Genomic DNA, 17939 nt, shown 5'->3' on the forward strand with positions numbered 1-17939 from the left:
TCAGGTTGGAATAAAAAAATAAAAAAAAGACAAAAAGAGATGCAAATTCAGAGGTGAGAGTCACAATGTGACAGCTTTATTGGATGTGGAAATAATATTTACATAGAAAACAATCTGCCTACCACTCACACACACACAAACACACTCACGCACACACACACTCATTCACTCAGTTTATCCATCCATATGCTCCCCCTCTGACACTGACACTCAGCATGTCACACTTCAGCCCCCTCCCTGCACCCTCCGTCGCTCTGAAGGCCGCGTGCGGTGTCTTTTGCGTGGAAAGCCGGCACTCATTGGAGAATGCAGCGCGACCATGAGCCGGACCCTCCATCCTCCGCATCATCGCGCCGCCCGTCTCTTCCCTCGTCGTTGTTATCATTATCCTCATGATCTAAATTTGACAAGGAGGATCGAGAGTATTCGTCACGACATGCATCATCTAAAATTAACTTGTTACAGAAATGTGCGGTTCCATGGTTACTCCTCAAGCACGTGCGTCAGTAAATTAAGACACGAGAAGGTGTGAAATTGCAGTGTGTATGTGTGTGTGTTTCTGTACCATCGCTGTCCTCGTCATCTTCTGTGTCCCCCTCTGACTCCAGCAAGGAGGACTCCAGTTGACTGTCACTCTTCACTGTGACGTCACCTCTGTAACATTTACACCCACAGTATCAACAGAAGTGTGTGTCAACATCAGTTAAATACACCAGCACATTATAAATTCCAGTATAGCTTCAGGAATAGCAACACAGTTGACCTTGGAAGAAATATGCAAATATGATAATTGAGAAGTTTAGAGAGAAGTTTAGTTCTTTTTTTAGAGTACACAGGCATTGGGCCCACCTCTGCTTCCCGGAACTGGGGAGCTGCTCCAATACGACAAGGCTGTGACCTCCGGTGACCCACCGGTGGTCTCCGCTCCCCGTGGTCCACGCCGCAAAGCAAAGGATTCTGGAAGCATCAGGCCAAGTCAGAGAGGCCAGGTACCGACACTGAGGCAGAGAGAATACTAGAGGGGGGAGAGGGAGACAAAGTGAAGAGGAGCCAACAGAGGGAAACAAAATGATTTCAATTTAGTCTTAGTAATGTTTCCACTCTCTCAGAATGGAACAGGCAACTTCTGGCTGCACATAGTTTACTCTGCAACTCACAATTTAGCGAGCTTTCTCCATTCGCCAGATCATAGCAAGAGCCAATTAAGAGGCTTCCTGTCTGGTGAGCACAATCTGTTACCCCGGTGATGCTGCTGTGATTGGTCAGTCTGGAGATCGTTCCTGTGATAATTAGACAGATGTTAGGTGGAGGGATTATGCAAATGCTCCTATGTCTGCCTTCCTTTTTCAGTATTCGTGCCTCTCTATGACACGCACACTCTGGTCATCCCCTTCCCGAGCTCACCGGTCCTCCAGTCCAGGATCTTGAGCCAGGCTCGACCGTGAGCCAGGAACACTCGGTCTCCCCGCGGGCTGAGGGTCAGACGCCCGCCCAGTCCCCCACCACAGCCTGTCACCTCGCCGCTCCAGTGGTGCAGCAGCCTCAGAGGGTCCCGATCCGAACACCGGTTCTCCCACACAGACACCCCTCCCTCTGCTGAGCCGCTGAACACCAGCGGACCCTGAGACTGTGGAGGGCACAAGAGACACAGTTGTCATGGTGATCTAAGTCTTTACCCACTGTGTGTGTGTGCGTGCGTGTGTGTGTGTGAGATAGACACACAGAGCATACATTTGTTTGTGTACATGGAAAAGAAGAAGTGTGTTTCAAAATGTACATTTCTGAGCTGCTCTTGGTTATAAATGGATTGTGTGCTTTGCATGATAAGCAATGAAAAAGCATGACAATGATGCACTACACTTTAATGCTTTAAGCATATTTTGATGATTGCAAATTGAAAAAAATGTGCATATGCAGCTTTGGATTTCAATATCCATAAAAGGTCTTTCTGCACAAAATATGTACAATATGCTCTCTAAAATTGGCCAGGCTCCATGGCTTACATCTCAACAAATATCTTTGATTTCCATTTGAAAGAAATAAACAAGTAAAGCGTGTGTGAGGACAAGAACGTGGAAACATAGCTTTTGATTTCCTCAGGAGAGGCTTTTTCACAAATTAATAATTAAGAGTTCTAAAACTACTTTAGACAGCTTCTACAGAGAGAGAGAAACGGTGGCGTGTTTTTGTGAGCCATTGCATTTTTAAAAATAGTCTGAACATGAAATGGCAGCTTGAGCATCTTCAGCATGGACACCATCTCAGCGGCAAGTAAGCGAGTGACCCACGCACCTGGAGGGAGGTGACTGCTTCCCGGTGAGCATTGACTGACTGGCAGTTTTCGAAAGAGTGCCAGCTCCAGGCTTGAACTTTCCCCCCATCTGAGGGGATGACAGAGTGTGAGGTTAACATGTGCTGACAGGCGTCTGGCGGTCATTATTGCCGGTCACGGTCGACCCACCTGAGCCTGACTAGCCAAACTGTGTGCCTCCATCTCTGATTCAGCCCAATAACCCCGTGCGAACGTGCTGGCAGATTTTTCTACTGTGTGATACTCTGCCTGCACACTGGCATGCATGTACGTATCCAAAACATATACATGTATAGAAGTACACTCAAGTAAGATGCGATATGACAACATCTGACTCCAATTATTCTGTTCAATGCGTCACTCGTTCTTAGCTTTTCCACATGCACCTGCTCTCCACACAAAAACACACCTGACCCAGTGATGATGTAGCCATCTTCCTCTGGCACAAAGCAGAGCGCAGTCACAGCGTTGAACGTGTAGATAGACTTGACACACTGCCCTGGGGGTAACGGGAAAATACTAATTTATTCGACAGGACACAGACCACCAGTCACACAAGAGCACACTGATTACATTGCACATACACACCAGTTTGTCAGACAGGGCCCCGAGGCTCCGTCTACCTTAATGTACATATCTATGTGTATGTGTGTGTGGTTAAGCGTACCAATGTTCAGGGCCCAGATCTTCACATAGCAGTCTGCCGAGCTGCTCAAAATAAACCTCTCCTTGTCGGACAAAGACAGGGACCAAGCTGGCGAGAGGGCAAACACACACAAGAGAGCAGGAGGGGACAGAGAAAAAGAAGAAGGAGGAGGAGGAGGAGGAGGAAGGAAGGAAAAGGGATCAGAAACAGAGAGACAGAGAGAGAGAGAGAGAGAGAGAGAGAGAGAAGGGGGGAGAGGGAGGGAGAGAGAGAGAGAAAGAGGAAGACAAAAATAAGCTGGGTGGAAGCTGTAAGTGCATGATAATGTACAAAATGAAAAGAAAGCGGCATGGAGAGAACAGACATGATTTTTTAAAAAAGAAACAAATTAGTCGATGAACACAGTGTGACTACAGTTCAGCTGAGCTGCATTATTTATTTGCTGCACTTCTCGACTTGGTAGTCGGAGAAGCAGGTGGCTCGGGAGCGCAGGAGGAGAGGAGGCCATTGGAGTTCAAGTGATGGAAGGCTGTCTGCTTCAGATGGACAGTGAACTCTCTAAAGTGTCTACTGAGATTATCTCACACTGGGGTTGATCTGATGAACTGCTCCTATAATTACTGGACTCCAGAACACAGGCATTACTCAGCTGTAGACGGCCCACATGTGAGGACGTGCAGGAGTGTGTGTGTGTGTGTCCTCACCCAGCCTCCTGCAGTACTCAGGGGGAGGTGCAGACAGACAGGTGACCCCACCAGTGTGACCCCCCAGGTTCTTGTGCTCTGTTGCCGTGGGAACATGCCACACCTTCACTGTTGTATCTCGGCTAAGAGGAGAAAGTCGGACAGAGTGAGAAAGAGAGGATGCGGGAAGATGAAAAGGGAGTTATGGAGGGTGAGAGAAGGCGGGCGAAAGCAAGAAAAGTTAAAAGGCATTCAACATAAATCGCAAGAGACTTACACTGAGTGATTGGGGCGGAGGCAGAAAAACAAATACATGCCAGACAGCGAGGCAGAGAGCAGGAGCATATTAAGTAATAAATTAGATGAAATGTTCACTTTGCACATCCATTATGCAAATCAGGGCTTCTTTCTTGCATTACCTTCCAGAAACCACCAGGTTGTCAACAGCAACCACACAGGTGACTATGTCATTGTGACCCTTCAGCAGCCTCAACCGAAACTTTGTCTTCTCCCAAGACGACTTGAGGGATGTAAATTCAGCTTCTGTGAAAGCAGTGATTTGTGCAATTAACAATGGTGCTTGTTAAGCTATACAGTTCTTCACTGTGAATTAGTTTGCCAAAGCTCAATGTGGACCTAAATCAGTTCCAAGGATGCAAAACGTTGGTCCTGTCTTCAGGGAAGCAAACGCAGCCTGTTGGTTTTAATACTGGCAGTCACATGAGCTTGTTAGGACTCCTCTGGGCATACATGTATAATCTGATTTTAGATGTTAATTGCAAATTAGGGTGTTGCATTGTACTTTTAACTGCCTGTGATAAACTGTAATAACAATCTTTACAGCCACTACTCTTAATTATCCCACCTTCCTGTTGTATTTGCTGCTCGTTGTCAAAGTCTCGGCAGTAATCTGACACGCTGGTCGGCTCTGTCCTTTCCCGCTGTCTGCCTGTCTCTGCTCCCCCGCCTCTCTTCCCCTGGCTGGCAGCCGGCACTGGCGTTGCTTGAGCTTTGGACACCTCTTCTCCCTTAAGGAACTTGGAGGCTGGAGGCGTTTGTGATGGAAGGGCCTCAGGGGCATCCTCCCTGTGCCAGCGCAGAAAGCAAGAGCTGAATGAATAATCAAGATGCAAACTGCACAGAGCAGCCTTTTACGACAGGGAGCGTACCTGTAGAGGATCTCCCGTGTCCCACACAAACACAAAACACTGCTTCTTAATAATGAGCTCCTAATCTGTGTATTAGGAAGAACAAGTGTGTTTCGTTCAGCATGATGTTAATATCCACACTTGATTTGAGTGATGTGCGAAAAGCCCTGAGGGGCCTTATCACGGAGGGTGGCATCCCTGAGTGATGTTTACATGACACATTATGAATAGGAGAAAGTTTCCATTTTCTTCAAGCGTGACAGTATTTGACCTCCAGTGTGTTTGGATAGACATACAAAAAAGATCAAAGGCTTCAAAGTGAATGTTGTTGCTTTTGAAGAATTACGCTTCTCTCCATCTGGCCCCCCTCTGCTGGTACCTCTCCCTCACTTCCTTACACTTGTCTTTTCATCTTCTCCTTTTTTCCGTCTCCCACAATCCCTAGAGTTTGCTGCGGGCCAGAAAGCTGCAGCTGAAGCTCAGCCAATCTGGAACGCAGCTCCGCCTTCCTGGAGATCTGAGAGGGAAAAAGGCACGAGATTGGTTGTAAACCAAGCTGCTAAATCCACAAGTTGTTTATATGCACAACCAACATACTCAGCCTGTCTGGATTTATTACACTGCAACTGGCAACACACACTGTACTCCTGTTTGATTCTAAGTTATGAAAAGTGCTTGAATAAGTGAGTTAAATACTGCATGTCAACTTGATATTAAGAGGCTGTTTCCTGTGTGAAACAAGCAGTTTTACACATTAAAGGAATACTTCGTTACTGAAAACACTTGACCGATATGATGTCTTTTGTGGCTCTGGCGGAGCTCCGTTAAGTCTGAGAAAATCACTTGCTGATGTAATAATGATCTCATCTGGGTCATCTCGGCTTAGGTTTGGAGACTACTTTTATTTTGATAGAAACTTTAGGCACAAGGTCAAAAGTAAGTTGGCAAACTGTAGATAGGGAGGGTCTATCAAAGAGAGAGCTGCGTTGTGGGAAATGTAGGATCCAGTGTTTCGGGGGAAGCCTTACTTGAGGCTGCAAGTCAGTATATCTGCTACTTCAATTTAGACCACAGAAAGAAAAGCGTTCTCTTGATATTTTACTTAATTAAAAGTAACAAGCACTTAATGTCTCTCTAAAATGTAGAGCCATAAAATGGAAAAGCTTAAGTAGAAATACTGTACAAGTATACATAGGGACAGTACTCGCCAGTGAATGCAGTTACATTAAACCACTGCTTTTCCTGAAGTGATGGCAAATCCCACATGGAAGTACAATAAACTTTTATATGTGGTCAGTCTAAAATCAGTAAGTCTGCCCCAAATTTGAAATCTGTCTCCATGTTACTTTAATTAAGAGATAATTAAGTGCATATGAAGTTAAAGCTACACTGTAGGGAATTCATTTTGTGTTACATTCGTTTTACAACCATTTTCTGGTAGGTTGCAGGCTATTTCATAATACCCTCTATGTGGAGACAAAAGAAATGCAACATTTACAGACATAAATTACTGTCAGCATACCACGTAACCTTCATGATCACTACCGAATGATCTTCAGAGGCTGGCTTAACTGTTTGCAGTTAGGGCAGCTCCATGCAGACACAGCACTGTTGTAGGGCATGGTCATAATTTATAACATTCAGGTTCTTTAGCATACAGAGTTCCTCAGGTTTTTGATCATTACTTTTGTGATGCACTCCGCACTAAGTGTAAGCTTCAGATCTCTCAAGTTCCTTAGGCAAAAGCTGTCAAATTATTCATTCCACCATTATTACTAATTCATATTAATCACATATTTTTCTTCTTTATGATATCGGCGCTGTTATCCCCAGTTTACGAAGCCTTACTTCATAACTCTGTACAACACGATAAAAATACACTGAAAATGATTTTCTGAATTAACTGAATGCATGCAATCACTGCTCTGCTGTGATTACACGGCTTCATCTGGCTCAGAAAGTTTTAACAAACTTCCCTCGGCTTGAGGATCTATATCGCACATAGAGAGCATCATCTGGTGAAGAATTAGTGAAAAGGCAGCGATGTTCATATCCATTTTAATCCAAAACTCTGAACATAACCCCCAGGTGAGGTGTGCAGCCTAAGTTGCCATGGTGACGCTGCCAGGTTAATAGGCAGCCACCTTCATAACAGTGAAAACTCTGGCTTTAGGCTCAACATATCTGGATAAACCCATTAATGTTGTCGTGGCACAGTCCTTTGTGTAGTTTAAGTTGTAGTCCTGACCTGTTGTTACGTCTGAGGAAAATCCAGTCAGGATTTGACGAAGTAATACAGTTTCCACGCAGATCACACTGAGGGAGGAAATTCAGATTAGGCGATTAAGAGTGTGTGTACCTTGATTCTCTCCTCTGGAGTAAGATTGATTTTTATTTCCAAATTTTCAATCTGTCTCAACTTCTTCTGCAGCTTCCTCACCTCCCCCATTTGAAGCTCTGGGTTTGTCTAAGGCGTCAAATCCTAAACCTTAATTATACTTCAAACTGCCTGCCAGATTCTCAATCATTCATAAAGTGTTAAAGACAGCCCGCAACATCGCCTTTTAATGAGAAGTCTGGAAGCGTTTAATTAAATAAAGATGTATCAGACGTCTCGGCGGTGTGATGTGTTGTGGGGACGTGTAGCCGGATGTTGACAATAGAAGAAACATGTATAACTGTCCTTACAGCGACATCGTGTGGACAGTTAAAGCAATATCGCTTAACAATGTAATGTAGTTAAACAGTGTGTGATATAATTTGAGCAGACGTGATTGTTTACGGTTTTACGTGTTATACGAAGTTAGTTCACGTTACAAAAGTCTATTTAAAAGTTATTTTGTCTGTCAACCGGAGGACTGCACCACTGTGCTGCTTTAAAGTGCTATTCGGTCAACTCGTATTTTCGAGCTTCCAGTTGTAAATGAGATTTTGAACAAGAAAGGAAAAAAAAACAACAAAAACAAAACAGTAACAGTAACATTACAAAATGTGTCCTCAGACTGGGTATATTAAATAAACCGAATATTCATATGCTGGACAACTAAACATCAAGTGTTGGTAGAAATAAGCGTACATTTTGTATTATTTATAGACAAATCAAATGACATAGGCTTATAGGCTATAAAATAAATAGCATATTTTTTTACAATCAACTGTCGAAAAGACAACCTTTAAATATTAGATTTTTCCATAATTGTGCAGAGGAAAATAATTTGGAGGGATCACATTGTATGGCGTCTGTACCAACAACTGCATTAAATGTTCCACAATCTCAAAGCGTCCTTTTTATTCTATCAAGAATAGTCACAAACCAAAAATCAGCAAAAACTGTCACATTTGAGAAGCTGAAACTGTTAAATACACTTTGTTTAAAAAAATCTTTAACTATCATTTAGTTATTACAATAGTCAATTAATTTTCAGCAAATCACCTAAACAATTGATTGCCTAATCATTGCAGCTCTACTCCTAGTCATGCATTGCTTGGCTATAAAGTATTACAAGTCATTATAGTCCTACTGATTTTGTCTGGGGTCTCCTGATCTGTCGGACCCAAGGCTGGATTACAAATGGGGTAACTACCCCAGGGCTGCAGACCCTCAGGACTAGGGCCCCCCTGGCAGGTAATTTCAACCTTACTTGGACCCTTGGGCCTACATGGTCTATAGTTAATCCAGTTATGGAGTGAGGCCGACAAGGACTGAATTAAGGATGAATTACTGGTAAACAGTTTTAAGGCACAATTAGTAATTTCATGGAACACATCACACAAATTAAAGAGTATTCTGTATTCAGAAGGTATGGTGAGATATACAGTAGTTTCTTGTGATTTGAGAGCATATAAGCATATAAAAATTAATTTGAATGAATATCATTAATTCCAATGAATTAAATAATTAATGTGATGGTCTAAATCATCATACTGGGGGAAAAGTATATTATTCGCACAATTTTGAATAAGTTGCCATTCTATTTGGCACTTCGTTACTTCCGACAGCACGTGAACACACCATACGGGCTTCTTCCCCACAACTTTTTCATTCTTAGATATAACGAAGAAAGTCCAACCATTCAAATTCGTATATTCACTATTTAACTGCTGTTGGTTGATACCACCCAGCTAACTGAGAACGTGTTAATATTTTATACATTATTTAGATGAACTGTCCTTCAGCTACAGGAAGTGACATCACCACACACTTCTTTTGTCTGACGACCTTATCCGGAGGAAGTGAAGCTCGACGAGGCAGCTGCTTTACCGGAGGAAAAAAAAAAAACTAAAAAAAAAAAAAAAAAAAAAAAAAAAAAACGGTGAAGAGGGGGGGAAAACTTCACTGGTTTGCAGGAATTTGGACCGATTAGGAAAGTGTGTCCAAACTGTCCTGACCCACGGGAGTTCCGGGAAGGGAGACGGAGCCGTCATTACCGGTAAACGCCACTATTCTCCATGCAGTCGGTTGCATTTTTTTTAGCAGGTTTGCATGACTCTCCTGCCGCCTCTCCACCCGTCTCCACAGCCGGAAGTCTGTCAGGATGGTCTATTGGTTTTTTTCTCATCGCTTCAGTTTTTTTTATTCTTTTTTTTTTTTTCGCTTGTTATTTTTTTCCCAAACCAGGAGGGCACTAAAGGCACACTGTGCTGTCTGCTAGCTAACTGTATGTTAATCAGTACGGCGGGCCTGATTACAAGATGTGAGGAGCCGAAATGCAGTCTTCTGTTAAACTGCGGCTTATTGCTAACATTAAGTACATCTGATCATGTGGCATTTCAGGGAAAAGTTAGCGATATTTGTTGTTGTTCAATACGCGCCAGCGAACTTATAGCTGTGAAGTTGAATCTGCTGTAAAAACCAACAAAATTGAGGTTAGCTACTGTGTGTCGGTGCTCAAAAACATCGAATCCATACCTTACAGGTGACTTCCAGTTAAGATAATTCAAGATAACATTACATAATCGGTGCTATTAACAAGCCAGGAGCGCAAACTATAATGCACATTTTTCACTGTATTGACCCAAAGACAGTCCTGATCTCAGACCAGTTGGTTTCATTTTCATGTTCTCTTCCCATTCCGCCTCTTCTAATCAGTTAGTTATTAAACGTTTATAGTACTCTTCTCAGTTAGTGTATCTCTATGTATCTCTCTCTCTCTTTTTTTTTCTTTTTTAACTGGACCATTGTTACCTACTGTACTGGACTCAGTAGCTGTATGACCAGCTGGTCAAAGTGAGCCCCAAACATTCAGGGATCTTCTAAGGCCCCAGCTTCACTATGTGGTAACTTGATCAATAGTATTTTTATGAAGCAGATGTGTTGACTTGTCACAGATGTGACTAATAACATGAATGAAGGCTTAGTTCTAGTTCTAGTTCTAGTTAGTTAACCATGACAGTGTTGCAATGTGCCAGCCTTCACGTTGCACAACACCAGCTCAGCAGAAACTGAAGCAGCTCAATGGCGTTTCTCTTGAATTTCATTTTAATTTGTCAAATTGTATTGCTGTCTGGGACATTTGCACCATTAAAGCACAGTATCAGTCGACATGCTAAGGGTCTTAAGGTGGGCCCAGGTTTATTACCTGATCTTGAGAATGCGTCTTAAAGAGGAGCACTGTGTTTTAAACGGGAACGCCCCTGAAGTTTTTACAGATGTTGGGGAATACTACTGTTTATGTGGAAGCAGATTGTATAAAGCCTTTTGTAGCTCGAAAGGGAATTGTCTTATGATAGTTTGGTAAATTGCCCCGAAGGTGTCACTTTAGTCAAATTGCAATGTGGAGGGTGTGGAAGAGGTACGTTTAACAACTTTCCTTAGTTGCTACTTACATTAAGGGTAATTTAGGGGCAGTGTTACAACAAGGCAGAGGAATACATGGAATAAGAAAAGATATGATCTCTGGTTCCGTTGCATCAATCGGGGTTTAATAGGGGTGCAGTAGCTCATTTTTGCCCTTGGACCTGACCACAATTGGGTCATAGCTGGGCCTTTAAAAATATAACTATTTCTTGAGCATCCATAATTAGAAACTAATTAATTTCTCCACACACTTACTCAAGTTTGCAATGGTTTCATTATGCGTCACAATATAATGATGTAGTCCATTCAATATGAGGAAACAATTTCTAATTTTTATAGAAATTACAGCTACATATTCATGTATATTTGAAGTGTTCCATTTGAGTTGCAGTTGACTAAAGAAATGGTAAGAAATATCCACTTCTGTGTGGGTCAACTAAGCAGTACTTGTCTTCACAAATAATATTGATACATTCAAGTTGGGGATGATGAACAGTTACACTTTTTTGTAATAATTATTTTTCGATATTTGGATCACAGAATGTGTTATTGCACTTTTGATTAAATAGGTATCATCTGAGTCAGGTTGGATTGTGTGGTCTGTCCCTTGTTGGTTATGTCTTCATAGAATTAGTATTTCATCTTTATTATGGCAAACTACCAGTACTGACTAAATCATCCCAGTAATTCATTGTTATCACTTTCGTGTCATTGCAGAAATGATGGAAGAGTCTCATTTTAATTCATCGTATTTCTGGTCTCCCATCCCCACTGTGCCAGGACAGGTACGTCTGGACAAGAAGTCCAGAATATGTAGTTTCTCCCAGATTGATGTGATTAAGAAGTGTTTTGTGACTACAGGAAGAAACGTAAGCCTCCAGTCTGTTAAGTCAAATTAAAAATTTCTTCTCCGCCAACAGATTGAGAATGCCATGTTCCTGAACAAGGTGAAAGAGCAACAGGAAAAGAGTGCTTCCTTTCCTCCTTCCTCTGCATCCCACTATCAAACAGCTCTTCTCACCATCCCCACCTCTGGGACAAAGACAGATGGAGGAGGGCAGGCTGGTAGTGTGGCACAACTCCACCCTCCTCACAGCTCCCAGAACCTGCTGCCTGTGCCGTCCACAGGCATCATGACAGCAGGTGAGTTCGTCTCTCCAAGAAGAAGCCTCTGGGTCTCTCTCAGTTTGGGACTTTTCTTGTTTATTCCACAATACATTTGATATAACATCTAATGATCAAAGTAGAATTTCAGAGATGACTACCAAAAGGCTGAGGCTGGATTAAGATCCCATAAGTTTAGTTGTATGTATTAAATTATGTAGTTGGTGAGAACAAAGTGAAACTCCAGTTGCATGAGCCCCCCAAGCAGTACTGTGGGCTAAGAGCACATGTTTCAGTACAACAACTGTGAGCAAAATGAACACCTGTGTGTCTCGATGAATGCTGCAACCACGGGGCTTTCTTCAAATAATGGACTCTGCTTTCTTACCATTTTGTAATACCATCTTAACACCCCAGTACACAAAATGTGTCGGTTACACTTTAAAACTGAACATTGCCCTCTATATGCTTCTATGAATTCTTTGATTTTGTACCGCCTGCATTCACCTTTAGAATATTTCTTCTTTTTTGTCTCTTTGGGTGAAGCGGGTCTGGTCATCACAACCCCTCAGGGAACACTTGTCTCTCCCACCTCCTCTCAGTCATTTGTCTCTGGTCATCCAGCCACGACCATGATTGTTTCGGCACTCCATCCTCCAGGTAAAACACAAATAATTACACATGTGTAATGCCTTATAAGAGTTTTCTTTCAGTAAGACTGGCCTTTATTTGACAAAATCTCCTTCATATTACAACCTGTAATCTCATCTCTCAAATGTTTCTTTGGAGCATCTGCAGCCAGTACCACTGTATTATAAAAGTCTAAGAATGTAAATCATCGTATATTTGCTTATGTGGGATTAACCTTTTAGCTTACAGCAATCAGCAGATCCAATAAATGTATTTTCAGTCAAAACTCAAAAGACCAAAAAAATTCACAGCATTTAACATTGTATTAATGACTTGGAACAAGGTCAGACCTGATCGTATATCTTTTTCTTTATATCCAGACTACGAGAAAGAAAATAAAAATAGATTTTGTTAAGTTTTCTTTTAATGATGCCTCTTAGTTATGCACTTTATTTAGCCCTTCTCTTCAAAGCACAGATTGTTCTCAGGAGTTACACAGCAAGAAGAAAATGAGCAGCTAATGATTTAATACTTGCCCAGACTGTGTCAATAACTTATGGCTCTACGCCTTTAAGTGAATCTTTTTTATTTTTTTCTTGATAAAAAAAGAAATCGATATCTTCCAAGCACAAAAGATTCTCTCGCAGCTTCCTCATAAAATATTCGTATGTTAATGCTTTTGTTGGAAGCATTATCCAGAGATTAAGTTAAAATTTTCAGTGAAAAATAGCCATGTTTTTTTTCACAGAGATCTCATATCTTTACTCATATGAATGTAAGATGTCAATTGCAGCTGAAAGTATAAACACAATTAAAAACTTTAATTTGATTTTGAGTTTCAGTATACCTGCTCAATATTTAGAGGGAATTTAATATACAAAAGGGCTCGTTAGAAACTTTTAACTGCCCCGCAGAGAGCTTGCAAAATTTTGTTGCTGCTGGATTCGAGGTTATTCTCTCCTCTTAAAATGCTGCTGTTGATCCTCTTGCAGACAAAAAAGATGTGGACGGTGCGTCTCATGTAGTTGTGATGCCGGCACCCTCCAAACGAGGCAGGAAAAAGAAGACAACAGTGTCCAGTGTTGGTCCTGTGGGACATGGAAATGAAGCCTTGATACTGGCTCATCTGACAGCTGGTGGTCAGGTGAGGAAAAAAACAATAAAACAAATGTAGAAAGAAATCTGAGATTTATATTAAAAAAGAAGAGAGAGAGGTGATCAGATAACTTTGAATGTTACTTTTGACAGGTGACAACTTTGCAGCAACACACTAGAGACCCCTATGTCCTGTCAAATGAAGAGGTCCATGGCCCAAAAGATACCACAAAGACATACAGGTAACTGTGTCAAAACAGCATTTACTGTGAATTCCCATGTCTCCTTGCTGTAGCTGTGGAATGCAAGCGCACCTGTTCCTCTGTGTCCTGTTCAGCTTGAGCTAGGCGCTGCTGGATATAAGCATTTCACACACACTCACGCACACACACACACTCACACTCACACACTTCCTCTAAACACATCTTACTGCATGCTGTGGCAGAATTTGCCTGCTTTTTAGTGGATGATGGATTCTTTCTTTTAATGTATTTGAGAAGCAAATACATCAGTGCATCATGTATGCTCTCTCTGTCTCGTGCACACTGGAAATGAAATGATGTTTGGCCTCTACTAATGCCACTCTTAAGCACCTTGTGTCTTCCACTTTCACTTTTTATGGTATATCCGTACCTTCCCCTGCCAGTTTTCACTGATTTCTGCCTTGACATTTTTCCCTGCGTTTTATGTGTATTACGTCTTCATTGATTTATCGAATATCATTAATTTTCCTTTTTTGTTGTAAGTTTCATTTTCTCTCGTATCTTATTTCTGGGTCTGTGCTTCATTCCCGTTTCTTTCCGACAACCTTCATGTCCTTTCTTTTCCTTTCTCATCTTCTTGTTTCTTTTTCTGTGTATATGTCGTTCTTCTTCCTTCTTGTTCTTCTACCCTGCCCTCCCATTTCTGTGTCTTTCCGCTGTAGGTGCCGGATGTGTGCGGCGACCTTCCTCAGTAAGTCTGACATGCAGATCCACTCCAAGTCGCACACAGAGGCCAAACCTCACAAGTGTCCCCACTGCGCCAAGTCATTCGCCAACTCCAGCTACCTGGCCCAGCACATCCGCATCCACAGCGGGGCCAAGCCTTACTCCTGCTCCTACTGCCAGAAATCTTTCAGGCAGCTCAGTCATTTACAGCAGCACACACGGTACTACAGATCGCCCCCACCCCCCCTTCCCTGTTACCATCCCTGCACCCTATTCCCCTGTCCTGTTAACTTGTCCTGCCAAGTGGTTTTTAGAAGCCCAGACTCCTGTCTTCTTCTTCTTCCTCCTGGGGAAGATATTGGAGAAATGTGCAGATGCATATTTCACTGTCATATAGATGCTGGCTTGCATGCTATCAGATCCATTCAGAAGTGACCTTTTCAAAAAATCAGAATACAAATTATACCTTTTAAAGTTGGGTTTTTTTCTGTAAAAAGATTTCCCATAATTTATACAGTAATCAGAGCATGGAGCTGTGTTTTATTAATTGATACAATGAGAATATTTGACCTTTTTCTCTTTTTTTCATTGCTGTGTGTGCACACTGTACTTTCCTCTCTCTCCATCCACATTGCATTTTCACTTTCTCGTGTTACACGTTCCTTTTGCCCGTGTGTTCTGTCATTTCATCTGCCAGTGTTTCTTCAGCAGAAATGCACACGCACACGTACACGTTAAAAGGGACTTATTTCCATCGTGCTTTCCCATTTAAGCCGTTGTGTGATTGTTTGTTTATCAGTGCCTTATCTCACTTTCTCTATTGAATAGCGATGTGTGATTTGCTGCCATGCTCTGCCTTCCTGCTGTGTGCACTCATTTTGTAGTCATCCTGCTGCTGTTCTTTTTGCCTGTCATCAATTTACCCTAATTTCTGGAAGCATGTTGGTCTACTTGGTGGATGTTTTTGTGAACATAAATTACAACAGATATTGCAGAGTAGCACAAACGTAAAATGATACAAAAGTTTTGTAGGCTTTTGTTAACAGTTTAAGTATTTTAATGTTCCATTCTTCTCTTTACTTTGTCTGGAATGATCTTCCAGACAGGCTTTGATCGACTCAGCTTGAAACATGTGTCATGCAGTGTGTTTTTTCCTCAGTCCACCTTTACAATTCCGTTTCCCTTTCTTTTTCACCATGATGTCTGGCCCCCATCAGGAACCACACAGAGTCGAAGCCTCACAAGTGTCCCCATTGTACCAAGTCATTTGCCAACTCCAGCTATCTGGCCCAACATGTCCGCATCCACACCGGAGTGAAACCCTACACCTGCTCCTACTGCCAGAAGAGCTTCAGACAACTTAGTCACCTTCAACAGCACAACAGGTAAGTGAGTCACTGGTCTTGGGTTTCTCATCTGCCTCAGTGTCTTTTTGCGGTCAGGTTAGATCACCATGTGCAAAGTGCGAGTCGTGTATGTACATGTATGTGTTTGTTTGGATTTTTTATTCAGGATTCACACCGGAGATCGGCCATACAAGTGTACCCATCCTGGTTGTGAGAAATCCTTCACTCAACTTTCAAATTTGCAGGTGTGAAAGAATTTAGTTTTCTTCTTATACAGTGAGTGGATGTAATGTGTTGATCAATACCTGTTTCATAGAACATGTTGCTGTACTGTAAAACTTCTTTTTTCAATAACAATTATTTTCTCAGTCCCACCGGCGTCAGCACAACAAGGACAAGCCCTACAAGTGCCCTAACTGCAATAAAGGATATATAGATGCAGCAAGCTTGGAGGTGCACATGTCTACACACACAGTCAAACATGCGAGGATCTACTCGTGTGGTCTCTGCAACCGCACTTATACCTCAGTAAGACAAATGTCCATTTCTGAAGAACATTTCTACATGCAACACTATGAATCGCCTCTCTGGCATCAGACAACTGGCAGCTACTTTACACCGTGTAGTCATGTGTCCACTGTTTCCCCTATCCTCCCCTCATCTCAGGAGACGTATCTGGTGAAACACATGGAGAAACACAATCCAGACCAGTTGACTGCATCAGCAGTTGCGGCAGGGCAGTCGGCACAACAGAACCAAAGCCAGGGCCAGGCTGGAACTCAGAGCCAGGTAGAGAGTGCAGATGGAGGGTCAAGCCGTCCTGGTGGAGTTGGGAGCGGAGGAGCAAGCGGAGGCCAGCAGGGGCAAAGCCAGAGCAGCTACCCCCAGACAGAAACCATCTCCTGTCCATTTGAGCTGCACCAGTATAAGACAATGGCTGCCAGTGACATCCAGTACAAACCAGTCACTGTAGCGGACATTACTTCCAACAAGGACCTCTGTCTCACTGTGTCAGCATCCACCATTCAAGTAGAGCACCTCAACCCTTAGAGGTGATGACAGAAGGGAGTTTGAGGGCTGGAGATGTTAAAATTAATTCAAGAAATGGAGGATGGAGTGTCAAAGAATAAAAGCAATACTAGGTTGATACAAGGACTTTGGAACACCCAAATGAGTGTGCCGAAATGATGGTTTGAGACAGACAAGGACAAGGGATATGGGGACACAGTATACTGAAGGCCGCAATTTTGTTTTATCTTTTTGTCTTTCTTTCCTTCTGCCACGTTTGATTTGTTTCCCCGTTTGCTTAGTTGTCCTGTCTGAGTAGAGAGTGCATGTAAAGGCTGCAATAAAGTATGTTTCAGTCCATCATGGTGATGGTTTTATGATAGAGGAGAGAAACAAAGAGACTGTGCTTCTCTCTATTGTTGTTTTATCACCTACTGCTCTTCCCTACAAATACAGCTTTGGCCACAACAATTCATAGCCTGTGTTGATGAAATTAGTAGCTGAGTGTGAAGGTAAATTTTTATACTTTCATACAGAGACTGTCAGTTTTTACATCAGCATTAATACTTCTACTGTACTGTTGTAAAATACATGACCACAGTTCATTCTTTTTAACCCTAAAAGGGACGTAGAGGTTATTTCCTTTTCAGGAAAGAAAAATATAAATCAAGTATATATAAATATATACTACCAGTTCATAAAGTATGATTGTGTGCTTAAAGGATGTGGCAATTCATATAATCTACCCCTTTTGCAGGCTGGCCTACACATGACCTTCAGGGTTGTGATGAGCCGGGTAACGTTTCATGTAATCCTACTGTACTGCTTCGTGTCTATGTCCTGACAAGTAATGTTATCCAAATGTGTTCCTGCTCTTATACTTCCACAATGACAATGTTTATAATACTTCTTTATAGACATACTGACACATCTGAAATTTTTGTTTTTTGGCTTACAATAAACTATATGAAATGTTTCTAATTCTAATTGTTTTTTATGTTATTTCAGTTTCAGTCTTTTACCAAGTTAATTATTTTCTTATGTGCCACGATGGCTTTGAAAAGACATCTTCAGTTGGGGCTGTTAATAAAATGTTTTAATCTGCTTATTATTTTCTCAGTTCGTGATTCATGTTGATAAAATGTGAAAATGCCCACAAAAAGTTGACCTTTTAGATCACAGCCTAAAACCTAAATGCAATATTTAAAATAATATATTCACATTTAAAAAGGCACAATGTGA

General features: G+C 42.0%; 2 protein-coding genes across 8 annotated transcripts; one reads left to right on the forward strand and one right to left on the reverse strand.

Annotated features, from left to right (window-relative positions):
- Nucleotides 1–46: 46 nt before the first annotated feature.
- si:ch211-154o6.3 (uncharacterized protein LOC563854 homolog) lies at nucleotides 47–9817 on the reverse strand. 3 transcript variants are annotated; one of them, XM_046399204.1, is made up of 14 exons: nucleotides 7229–7457; nucleotides 7037–7104; nucleotides 5187–5305; nucleotides 4506–4726; nucleotides 4060–4183; nucleotides 3662–3783; nucleotides 2979–3065; nucleotides 2721–2810; nucleotides 2293–2381; nucleotides 1405–1627; nucleotides 1158–1280; nucleotides 850–1015; nucleotides 566–654; nucleotides 47–397 (listed from the first exon to the last, which is right to left on the reverse strand). In XM_046399204.1, exons 3-14 carry the CDS (start codon nucleotides 5198–5200, stop codon nucleotides 297–299), a joined length of 1449 nt encoding a protein of 482 aa, XP_046255160.1. In that variant the 5' UTR covers nucleotides 5201–5305; nucleotides 7037–7104; nucleotides 7229–7457; the 3' UTR covers nucleotides 47–296. The 3 variants fall into 3 exon arrangements, with proteins under 3 accessions (XP_046255160.1, XP_046255161.1, XP_046255159.1); XM_046399205.1 differs by lacking the exons at nucleotides 7037–7104; nucleotides 7229–7457 and adding an exon at nucleotides 9698–9817; XM_046399203.1 differs by lacking the exon at nucleotides 7037–7104 and having other exon boundaries at nucleotides 7148–7457.
- Nucleotides 9026–17673, forward strand: znf384b (zinc finger protein 384 b). 5 transcript variants are annotated; one of them, XM_046399197.1, is made up of 11 exons: nucleotides 9026–9218; nucleotides 11303–11370; nucleotides 11506–11728; nucleotides 12236–12349; nucleotides 13312–13463; nucleotides 13568–13656; nucleotides 14340–14564; nucleotides 15561–15728; nucleotides 15856–15934; nucleotides 16059–16217; nucleotides 16356–17673. In XM_046399197.1, the coding sequence occupies exons 2-11, from the start codon at nucleotides 11305–11307 to the stop codon at nucleotides 16737–16739; spliced, it is 1659 nt and encodes a 552-aa protein (XP_046255153.1). In that variant the 5' UTR covers nucleotides 9026–9218; nucleotides 11303–11304; the 3' UTR covers nucleotides 16740–17673. The 5 variants fall into 5 exon arrangements, with proteins under 5 accessions (XP_046255153.1, XP_046255157.1, XP_046255154.1 ...); XM_046399198.1 differs by lacking the exon at nucleotides 9026–9218 and adding an exon at nucleotides 9228–9482; XM_046399199.1 differs by lacking the exon at nucleotides 9026–9218 and adding an exon at nucleotides 9228–9446.
- Nucleotides 17674–17939: the final 266 nt, after the last annotated feature.

This window comes from Scatophagus argus, chromosome 9 (assembly GCF_020382885.2).
Source record: "Scatophagus argus isolate fScaArg1 chromosome 9, fScaArg1.pri, whole genome shotgun sequence".
Classification (NCBI taxonomy): Eukaryota; Metazoa; Chordata; class Actinopteri; family Scatophagidae; genus Scatophagus; species Scatophagus argus.